General features: G+C 37.1%; 1 protein-coding gene across 1 annotated transcript in view; it reads left to right on the top strand.

Moving 5' to 3' along the window:
* The window catches only part of LOC110448422 (buccalin-like), a 58,931-nt gene extending 49,386 nt beyond the window's left edge, over window positions 1–9,545 (top strand). The window contains exons 2-3 of the mRNA XM_021494648.1: window positions 1,976–3,129; window positions 7,894–9,545. Coding sequence (XP_021350323.1) covers window positions 1,992–3,129; window positions 7,894–7,925 — 1,170 coding nt within the window. The 5' untranslated portion in view covers window positions 1,976–1,991 and the 3' untranslated portion in view covers window positions 7,926–9,545. The remainder of the gene's footprint in view (window positions 1–1,975; window positions 3,130–7,893) is intronic.
* Window positions 9,546–12,631: the final 3,086 nt, after the last annotated feature.

Raw genomic sequence — 12,631 nt, forward strand, 5'->3', positions numbered from 1 at the left:
ATTTATTCAATAAAAAACAATTAAAATATACATTAGATAATACATCAATAAAACTGTGTGTTTGTTGGAGATGTATTGTGTTCTTTTTGTAGCACGGTGCTTAAAAGGCTATAATTTCACTTGACTTGTTTACTACAGCACAAACATAATATATATTCCATCCCAGGTCATTATATTCAACCTTGGTAGTTGGAGTTGAGTGGGCTGGAAAAAACCACTTTGTCTGAATATTCAATGCGTACGACGACTTCGGAGATCGAACTCCGGCCGCGTGCTTTAAAGGCCGGAACGTTAACCACTCTGCCAATCCGTCCATTATCAGTGTCGATGGACGACGTTCCGAGTTCAGTGGGCGACTATCATCGTAAACTTATGTTTCTCTTTTACCGATCAATAATTCAAATTTCGTTTCAAAATTGAAACATCCCTGTAGGTGGGGGATCGGGAAAAGAATACACCTGCTGTTATCCACTGCATATATCGTATGAGGCGACTATTGTGGGAACCCCCTGCAGAAATGGGGATTTTCTTTGGTGTCCACTATTTAGGAACACAAAAGCGACCAAGATAAATTTGCTGCACCCATCGCAATATTTTGGATCTTTATCTTTCCTTCAACTTCTAACTACTTTTTATTTCCTAGCGCCTTGCTAGGCAAAACTATTTTCTACCTGAAAGTTGAGCGTTCGCCTAGGTGAGGAAATCAATGGGTTCTGTCCCAAGGCCGGGACATACCGAAGTCCTTAAAAAATGTTAGTTGCTATTCCCTGCTTAACGTTCAGCATTTAGGGGAATAGCAACAACTGGTTCAACCGTTGTCAGTATCAAGTGACCGGGTGGAATGCTGAGCTTGGTGCCTTTGGCATGGTATTTCAGTGAGCTAGCACTATAAAGTCGGCATCAGATACACGCTATCACAAGGAGGCAAGCAAACCAGCATACCCTGTCTTCTGTATACCCACAAGCAAGCACGCATACACTACACACATGGAAGTATGTCCTTAAAGGACCTTAGCTGTTAATGGGACGTTAAACAAAATTATTATACCTCTACTTTATTTACTCCGTAAAAGTAAATGGTTAAATCGAATATATCCCCACTTTTGCCTGACTGTGTTTTAGTCATGTGTGTTAGTCTTGGAACTAAAACACGCCTTCTGAACTAAAACACACCTACACTCGGGTGTTTCGGCTGAGCCAATCAGGCGAGAGGTGGGCGGAGTTTTTTTTACCGAACTCGGAAGCGACGCGCGATCAAAAGGGTAGTTGGGACGTGAAGCTATACATCTTATGGTTTACAAATATTTTCTAGTAAAAACTATCTCTCCATTGTGTATCGGTATAATAAAACAGTTAAAGTATGGGGTTGAGGGATTTAGTAAGTTTCTGGTTTCCCTTGACCATGCCTATTTTCCTCGGCTTCGCCTCGGGAAATAGACCTGGGCTCGGGACACCAGAAACTTGCTATATCCCTCAACCCCATACTTTAACTGTATACTAAACCAAAATAAACCAATCAAAATTAAAAGTCTTCATCATTTAAACAAAATCCACCACTCAAACACAAAATGCTCAAATTGAAATGTTGCTAATGCTATCAAGGAACTAACCATTTCTTCTTCGCCCACCATCTTTCCGTTATAAATCAGATTTTTAACCATAAAGCATCTAACTTGTTTCGGTACATGTAGCTTTTGAGACCTTCCAAATAAGACTATATAAGCTTATATCTGTCTGTCGACAAATTTGTTTTGCTTTGTTTGGGGTGGGGGGCTACTCAGGGACACTTAAAATAGTAAACCTGCTTTTTATTCTCCAATCAGGTATGTGAATACCTTGTCTTTTATGTTTCCATGCAAAAATCAGTTATATGTGTGTACCTTGGTATTTCTTTGCATACAAATTATCGAAAATATTTGCGAACTTTGCCAGAGGTTTATATGCAAAATTCATAAATGTGTGTTCTTTGTTACAGGTGCAAACACGTTGAGATGACGAATGGACAACACAAATCGCAGCCCCTGACGACCCTATTCGCCTTCTTGTGTCTTGTTATTGCGGTTCACTGCTCAAAGGAGAGCCTCACGTCACGTGACACTAAATTAGTTAATAGTATTCAGAAGCGGGAGGCGGACACAGCTGCCGGAAATGCCGGTTTGGACTACAACACTTTTCACGAAGAACCAGTGAAACGGAGTACAAATGATATGCATATTGACGATTTACTGTTAAGCAATTCTCCTGACAAGAGGGGAAGGGGAGGAAACAGGTATGGGTTTTATGGAGCTCTTGGAAAACGAATGGATTCAGAGGAAATGGAAAAGCGGCGGATGCGGAAAATGTTTTTCGGTTCGCTAGGGAAACGTAGGCCATCATTTTTCGCTGGATTAGGGAAACGTGATGGGGACGAAACCCACGAGGAAACGTTCGGTGATGACCTAGACAAACGAGGAAGAAGAAACAAGTACTTCTTTGGAAGTCTTGGAAAGAGAGATCTCGATGAAGGGGAGGAGGACGACGAGGAAGAGGATGTAGACAAGCGGCGGATGCCTTTCTTTGGATCATTAGGCAAACGAGGCCGTAGTAGAAACTTCCGTTTCTACGGCAATCTGGGAAAACGTGATGGAACCTCCACAGATGACAGCACTGACTTTGACGGAAGTGACGATATGGAAAAAAGGAGATTTAAACAACAGTTTTTTGGAACATTAGGAAAACGTGTGGACGATTTGGATTTAGAAAAACGTCGTAGATATGCTTTTGCTTCATTGGGAAAGAGATTTGATGATGATGATTATGAAGAAAATGATGACATGGAAAAGCGCCGAATGAAATTGCGTCCATCTTTTTATGGATCTCTTGGTAAACGTCGCCCCATGTTCTATGGATCACTTGGTAAAAGGTCAGCGCCCTCTCCAGACAATGAAATGTACAATGAACAGCCTGAGGACATCCACTCTCGCAGGAAGAGGTCCCCTTCATCGTTCAATCTGTCAAGAGCGCTCAGGGATGGATCCTCGTACGGCCGCGCCAGGCGAATCAACAGAATTGCATTGGGGCGGCGTCTCATTCGGAGGACGCAAGACTTCCGATTCTTCCCCATGCTTGGCAAGCGGTCCTTTGACACATGTAAGTATATCAAAGAGAACATTTCAACATCAAATACTATTAATTTTTGTTTAATTTTTGAAGATTAATATTATGGTGATATTCGCCCATGGGTACATAACCCTTAAATGTGCCTTGCTATTACACTTATTACATAATTGGTCACAACTGTTGACTCTCGTAACTTTGTTACCAGATTTTGTAATGACGACGCAAATATTACTGCTATATGTATAAAAGCATTACGAAAATATGAATTACAAGTTAACATGTAGGATTCATTTTTCAATCAATTTCGTTAATTTGAAATTTTAAGCAAGATTCCTGCAAGTTTTTGAATTCTTCAATTAATAAATAGAGTAGTAAATATTAACGTTTGAACACATTAACCTTGTCATTTGCTATAACAACATGTAAATGTTTGTTTCAAAGTTCGCATAAACAAACTGACAAATAACAGGAAATTTGATATCACTTTCAATTTTGTGATCTAAACAACAATAAATCTGTTTCAGGTGAAAAACGTTTGACCTTTTTAAATAATTAATTTACAAAGCCATCGTGCTTAAAACATCAATTAATCACATCGAATTGATACAGTAATAATACCATGGTGCACTTTGACGGTCACTCAATATTCCAGTATTCATATCAAAATAATGTATGTAAACATCGATTGGATCCGAACATATTAATAATAAAGTTGTACGTATGTTCTGTAACATTATTAGCGCCCAATGGGCGCTCGCAAGTATAAATGTAATTGTGTACAATTTCTAAGTTAGTTGCTTTTTCCTATATATAATTCTCGAATATTAACAGGATCCTAAATCAAGATTAAACAATAGCGTTGCAGTACGATGTTCAATTAACAGTTACCCATTGACCAGCAATACAATGATGAAACAAGAATGAAAATCGGTGTATGCATTAAATGACGCCCCTTCGTCATTGTTGTGTATTGTCCGTGTATTACTTCGTTATTATCAACGACAGTAAGTTATGCTGTATATGACATGCTGCGACAAAGACTGAGAGGAACCTTCGATGTAACCTACAAAACATTACTCATAAACATTTTACAGAAATAATAGAGACTTTTTATAACGTCAAATATGGTTATGGAAACCATTCAACAGCCGATTTCCTGCCTTTTTATCGAGGGACTGTCACCAGTACGACTAAATCACCTGACACGGCAACTAACGATTCCAGATTATTTCAATAACAGCCAGTTATTACGAACATATCAGTTACGTTTAATTAGCATAACGGATTGCCTGTACTACTAGCAAACAATGGTATATTATGAGTCCTGGTATAGCAAGTGAATTTATAGACACAAAGGGCATCCTGGTTTGTTTTTCCATGTCGTGTAGGGGCAGACTAAAACGCGGGGTATTGTTTGTATTAATGTCACTTTGGTACATGGCTTAGATCATTTTAAAAATTGCTCTTCATTGATTATTGTAACATCAATAAATTTAAATGTATCGATAAGTATTTTAACGGATTCGAATACCGCATACATATCTAAATGTGTTATCACCTCTGTGTTAAGTTCCTCTGTAAGAATATATATATATATTGTGACATCAATCAGTCTTGCTCTAAGACATCATTTTTAGACACATTTTGCACGCAATACCCTAGATGTGATCAAAGAATAATTATTCTTTGTGACGCCGAATTTTGCCCTTAGGTACTTATTTGAAGCTGGACCCGATAACACCAAACGAGGCCATTACCAACTGAATTAGTATTACAGAGAACATGGCAAATTAACTACACGCCTACATTCTAGACACCCTTTGCATGCCTACATCTTAATCTGTCCTGGAAAATTCTCATATAGGTTTTACAAAGTCCACACAAATGTATACAATTACATAAACCCAACCACTATACACCAAACACTGTAACGTAAAAACGCTCTGCTTCTCTGATCGCCAAATAGTGAATTGTCCGATTAACATGATAAGTGTGCCTTTAGTATATTGTCCTACCGAAAACACTATAACACCATAACACTAAACCTATCGTTTGAATTAACCCCAATTATACTTGGATTTCTTTTTAATACACATCACAGGTAAACTACTATACGTTCAATTTGAGTCGGTCTAAATGATGCTTGCTTTGGTTTCTTACTTGTACTTATCACTAGGGTAGATTTTTAGTTTTTGGTCGAATCAGCCCCAGTGAAGTTTGCAATTCAATCTTCAACAACATTTGCCGTATTTGCTTCGTTTGATTTTAAATCAGTTCTGAAGACGTTTGTGACGTCATGATTGGAATGGGGATGACTGTTGAACCCTGATTACTGATATATTGAACTTACAAACGATAACGCGTTATACCTTTTGTATAGATTTAAGGTCACTTTATACAATATGGAAATACAATAATGGTATTGGTGAAAGAAATGAAAGGTAACATAGATGTGGTTGTCTGCACGCACGAGGAGAAATGAGCAATCAGACAACATTTACCTTAACTCCCATTAACTTTTATAGCACAGGTAAATTGACACCAATAATGTTCTTTTTGTTTTAATTCAGCAGTTGGTTAGGTTATGGGTGGGTGCCACATTTGTCTACAGCTCAATTCCTATAAAAGTATCTCAATTTCTGCTCATGTTGTCGTTTAAGATAAAGGACGAAAACAGAAATAAATAAATAAATTGATCATAGTTCAATTTCAAAAAAGAATACTTTCATTAAAAACGTATGAGACACTGCTACATACAAATCCATTTAGTTCTCTAAACATTCTTTAATACCTATACTATTGACACATGACATGAATTGGGATCAGATCCAAATTACGGTGTACAATATTGATCTCTCTCTATCTTCTTCAATCTTGAAACGGAATGCTTTATAATCCTGGCTGCTACACTGGGAAGACATTGGAACATAACCCTTTTTTCTCAGCAAGATAGGGCTTAAAGAAAAGTCTATGATTTAATCGAAAGTATTCAGGTAAAATCTTCTTAAATACGAAACTAACCGGAAATAAATTTCTTTCGCGTGAGACACTGCTACATACAAACCCATTTCGATCTCTAAATATTATTCAACACATATACAATTGACACATGACATGAAGTCGGAACAGATCAGATCCAAATGACGATGAACACGTGTCACTACCTCTCTCTACTTTCTATAATCTTGCACAACAATTGAAAAAAGAGTTAATGCATGATAATCTAGGCTGTTACACTGGAATGATATTTAAACATAAACCTGTTTCTCACGATAGACAGAGGGCTCCAAGAAAAGTCTATGATTTAATCGAAAAGTATTCCGGAATAAACTTCTGTAATACGGAAAAATGACCGGAAATGGAATTCCTTCATTGTGACAAGTAGGTGTCAAGACATGCAATTGGTCGATACATAGAGGCTAAGTGATGACGTCGTGATGATCGACAACGTGTGTCGGATCACACAACACGTGTAGGTATATATCTGTTTGGGTGAATTGATGGCTGAATGTCGTGATGTTATCGCCAACACTTAAATAAACAGTAGAAAACGAAACTAACACACTCAGTATCACCACTCTGTCAGTAACAACAGCATAAATCTTGTGTATTACACTGCACTAGATTTCTTTTATGGTCTTTCAAGGTTCTAACGTGTAGAAATGTGCTAGATATTACCTTTGTTCGTCAGAATAAATCTAAACGTAAGCAACAACATATTGTATCTTCTTTATGCACGAGTACGGAAACCCCCATATCTTCAATACATATTTGAATCAATTTATTGCTATTATTTACCATATCTAGCAGTAATGTCACAATTAACTGTCATATTAAGATATTCTTTACGCTAGTGTAATCAAAGTTCATTAACGACCCTCTTTACATATAACTGTATGCGACATTTCAATTAAGCATTTCTGTTAAAACACTAAGCATTCAAAGATTCATCTTCAATATTTCTTCAGCATACAATTTTAAATGCAATTAGCAAAAAAGTCAACGTTACACCGTAGTATTCTATAGGTCAAGATGTGACATATTTACATGGCAAAACTGTATACTTATTCCGGTCAATACATTTATAGACTTAAATGAGAACACCTGATATTTTTACACAACAACACAATCAAACTAACATGATAAAGTTTTGTATTTGGTGTGGTGTCTGACTTCATTCGCAATATATATTATTTACTTTGATTAATATCGGGTTAACAGACAAAACAAATGATATTGCATCATCTATGGCAGCACTGAAAGTTTTAAATTCCTATACATTTACATACAGAACACTTATTCCAATTATACGTTGACTCACTGTATGTGATAGTGCATCTTGCGCAAGAATAGGTCCTCGACATCAGCCTCCCTTGTCCGCGATGCTCTCAGCTTAATTGCTGCCTTCGGCAGTCTTTAGCCGAGGGACTATTGGTTTTATATAATAGCTATATTTTCAATTATAGTATATCAGTTCTATCTTCTTGTAATATGATGTATATGTACATGTAACTGTTCTGTTTCACTGTGTCTTGAAAAAGGAGCGGATCGCTCCGAAAATTTTACAACCTAAACTTGTCGACACTGTTGGAATGACTTCTTTGCCCCAACTATATATATATATATATCATTCACCGTAATGTGTACTAGATATTGTCACTTAATGAAACAAAACAGCTGAGAGGACGATACACTCCAAACAAACAAAAATAAACCACATATATATATAATAGCGATTTAAAAACGAATATGATTTAATCGTTGTTTATTATCTTGGTTGTTTTATATTTTCAGCCGATGGTCCCGAGGACAACGGAGAGTACTGAAGACCAAGCAATTCATGCGACCTTACTTGTGATTGGCTGATTTTTTTGTGACCTAACCTGTGATTGGCTGTTTTTTCGCACATTGATCTCCTGCCAGCCATTGCGATACATTTGACAGTGTAGACATATGAAGGATCTTACATCGTTTTCCAAGAAAACTGAACATTTGCACAATGTTGCACAAAGACGCGAAGCAGAAACTCATCTTTATAATCTATTTTCAATTAAATTCTGATATTTTTCATTGAATAGTGTCGTGTTCTGCAAACAATTATGTTTCTTAAGTAGAAGTATATCTTTGTACAGTTTTTTTAACTGTCATTCCTTACGATATCTGTTTTGGAGTTGATCGATGTATATTTTTTTCCTATTTTCGATGCCAATCTGTGGAGACCATAATGACATTTTGTTTTTTTTTGTGTTGAATAAAGTATTTTTCTACTCAACCAAGGTGCTAGCGTTTGGTATCGTAAATCTGCAAACGTTTCAAAGTGTTAACCCTTAGTAACCAAAACATGTTACATATATCTATAAACCATGGAGGAGACACATAACTGTTTATTATATATTCCTTCAATCTTAAGAGGCACTATTTTAGGAGATTTGATGTTAGTATCAAATTTGACATGCAGCAATGCATGCTTGCGAAAACCTTCAGAAAGTGAACAGATTCAAACTAGGAAGATTTTAATCATATAAATGGGTTTTGGTGCATTTAATTGACCTTTAATATGTTAATGATGATGATATGTACGCTGTAATTTCATGATTTGTTAAAAATTACAGGAGCAGTAGGAAAGCCCACACAGTGTATCGGCATAGGGCACGAAATCGTTCCAGTTAAATTTGGTAGTCATAAAATCTGTAAAATGTTTTCTGACACATCTTTGCAAATGTAATCCATGTTGTTAATTCGATCAGGTGATGTTGTGCCATGCCAATCTGCTCAGGTTGGTGACCTTATGAGGAGGTGTTCGGATCATTATAGGCAATTGACGGGTTTCCTTGTTTGTGGAGAAGTAATAATCACATCGAACCCACCCAAAAAGTACGGAAACATGGCTATCCTGTCCGTCATTTACGTTTATTGTCATCCTATCAGTAATTATATACTCCTCTAGAAGAGGCGGCAAATAGGACGCGCGCGCCGTAATGGTCTTGTTCAGCCAGACGTTTGATGTAAGCCGATTTTTGCCAGGAGTGTTGGAGAAGAAAAAAGACTCAGACAATAATGGTGGTCAATATTGCGGATGATGTATGTCTAGCGAAGAAGCCCCAATTTGGACTTAGCCAAATTTCGACACATTTTCGAATGTGGTGATTGCTTCTTAAATCGTATGATTACAGCAAAATGTCCCCTGCAAGAGATGAGATTAGCTGCCGCTAATACACCAACAGCCACTGACTTAAACAGGTGTAAGATATTACATGCGATTGGTTGTTCATCTGGAAGATAATTCCCAAACAACCACGTCAACTTACAAAAAAAGTCATTCGAGGACTAGAGTTGCTGCTTAAAGTTGTATTTGTTTTGTCAATAGAGAAATGTGTAAACATCTCATTGACTGCCATGTGTATGCCTTGTTTACGGAAACTGTTTATTAAAAGGCATACTTTGAACATGGCTTTTTGTTTCTTTGATAATGATGGGCAACCATAATGGTTCCACTGCAAATATATTAAGTTTGGCTGTGTTTAAGTGGGCTTGTCAGGTAAATTTCTTAAATATGCGCAGTATTAATAACGCCGGCACCGAGAGACCTAAAAAGGTTCAACAGGCGATAGCGATATTGACAATGATAGAGATGCAATGGCTACAACCTGCATTAATCCAAATCAATGATATACTTAAATAATACCATAGTTGTTGACACCAAAAACAGCAATATCTGTAAAATCTTCATGAGATATTAACGCAACAAGCAATATTAGACGTGTAGCCACATCACGGTTTACAATGCTGACGACGATTACCGTTATTTCTATATCGGGTATTAACATCACAGACAACTTAAGACGAAATCGCTACAACAAGTACATGCATAAACGCAACAGACACAACATACGTAAAAGCTACATGAGGCGTTACACATCACAAACGTCTATTGACCTAACAGATAGATCAGGTATCGACGCGAGACAAAATAGATGTAATAGCAACTATATACCTGGTATGAAGACTACATGAGGCGATACACATCACAAACGTCTATTGACCTAACAGATAGATCAGGTATCGACGCGAGACAAAATAGATGTAATAACAACTATATACCTGGTATGAAGACTACATGAGGCGATACACATCACAAACGTCTATTGACCTAACAGATAGATCAGGTTGGTTGGTTGCACATTGTTTAACGTGCTAACAACAACTACGGTCATTGAAGGACGTGCCTATATGTGTGCTTTGTATGCGTGTATGTTGCCTCTTTGCGATAGCGCGGGTCTGATGTCGAATTTATAGTGCTATCTTACTGACAACCCATGCCGAACAGCATTCCATCAGGTCACATTATACTAAAAACGAATGAAACAGTTATTGCCGTAATGCTGAACGATTAGCAGGGAATACAAACCACCATTTTTAAGTTATTTGGTATATCCGAGGCCGGGGACAAAACCCTATGCCTTCCTCACTTGGACTTAACGCGGGCAAGCGCTCAATACTCAAGCCAAAAGTGAGGTATTGCCAAGCAAGGCGCTCAGAAATAAAAGGCAGTTCGAGGTAGAGAGAAAGATTAAGAACCAAGTATTGCAATGGGTGCAGCAAACTTAAAATGGTCACTTTTATGTCCCGAAGTGAGGGCACAAAAGCAAATCCCCAATTCTGTAGGGGCTCCCACATACGTCGCATCGAAAAAGATGGACTTGCTTTGTCAAGCATTAACGCCACAGACAATAGACTAACAGATACATCAGGTATTAACGTCACAGTAAGAAAAAGACGCAACATATAAATCCAGCATTACATGTAACGCCACAGACAACTTAAGACGTACTTTTGATAGCTTTATCAGATATTAGCGACAACACCCCCCCCCCCTAAATATTTGTAATATCTACGTCAGGTATTAACGCTGCAGATAACGTAAGAAGTCTTACCCTCACCCGGTCTTAATCCCAGATACGAATGACGGAATATCTTCATCAGGTGTTAACGCCAGACACGACAGACTTTTTCGCTACGTCCATAGGCACAAAAACCGCGAATGCTGGAACTTTTCTGTATCTTTACGACTCCCAATCGGCAGTTTAGGTAATTTAGAGCTAAATCAATAATTAAAAAATTGAAATTCATAAAAAGGAATGGATCATTCTAATATTTTAAAGGATTTAAAGGTAAAAAACGGACAAAAACATCAATTACAGTTATATTGGTCTTATCATATATATATTTTTTTTAAATCAGATATAAATTCATAAGACAGAAAATGGATCAAACATTGATTATTATAGTTGGTCATTCAATTTGTGCGATGCGTTTGTATAAAATAGGTACAATCAGTTGTAAATTAACGCAATGAAAACGATGTATCGCATGCATTGCAATAGGGTTGGTCTTCCTTCCTTTCCTATCCTGTAAGAGTGTGTAATGAAGATTAAGCATCTCTGATGTCGCGAAGGAAACTAAATTCAGATATAATTTTAGAACAGTGTACTGCTGTCGATAAGAAACATAGAAGCTTGATTTTGAAAACGTTGTTTTAGTGTTTATAGTTTTTTGTTTATATACTTTACTTATTTGTTACGGCTTATCGGCAATTTGGGTAATTAAGGATCAAACCACAGTAAAAACAGACGTTCACAAAAAGGAATCCGTCAAACTTAAACTAAAGGGTTATAATGTTAAAAAGGAGCAAAAAACTTAAGCAGGTATTAACAACGCAGACACAGATAGACGTTCAGGTATGATTATTACATCAGGTTTTTGTATACACAGGCAACATTAGACATTTTAGGTTGATTTGGTTCTATTTTGTATAACGTGCCATGAACAGCTAAGAACATCTAAGGGCGTGCGTCCATGCACCTGTTTGTATGTAAATGTTAGTGTACTTGTCTTCTGGTGATAGCGCGGATCTGATGACGACTTTATAGTGCTATCGCACTGAAATACAATGCCGAAGGCATCCAGCACATTCCACCTGGTCACATAACACTGACGTGATAGGTAGATCAGGTGATATACCACGTAATAATATACATTTTCCGAGCCATTGATAAACAATTATTCACAATAAGATATATACAACTAATTCGTTTGCTGTCAATAATCTTTCTTTCATTTTATTTATTTTTTAATTTTAATTTGATGTGGCTTGGTTAGGTTAATTGAGCAGCAAGTACCGAGTTATCACGCCAAGGCAAGAAAGGTTATAGGTTCTGTCCCCAAACCGAATAAAACCAGAGCAAAACGGATCTGATAGATCTGAACAGACAAGAGGTAATTAGGGCTAATAAAAGTTCTATAAAACATATTAAAGGTAATGAAATCAAGCAAGCGAAAAGGTAAAAAAACAAAATGTCACCTTGAACAGTAAACGATGCCATGATTGATTATATTTTTGAACAGACCAACAGTTTTCAGGTTTTATAGAATTATAGAGTCAAAGACTTTTACATTTACTCACTGCATGCGCACGGTGTTTAAGCCATTTAAATGCTCTTCAGTGTGATAATAAAAGTAAATTGGAAAATAC

The sequence above is a fragment of the Mizuhopecten yessoensis genome, unplaced genomic scaffold (genome assembly GCF_002113885.1).
Source record: "Mizuhopecten yessoensis strain PY_sf001 unplaced genomic scaffold, ASM211388v2 scaffold4033, whole genome shotgun sequence".
Taxonomy (NCBI): domain Eukaryota; kingdom Metazoa; phylum Mollusca; class Bivalvia; order Pectinida; family Pectinidae; genus Mizuhopecten; species Mizuhopecten yessoensis.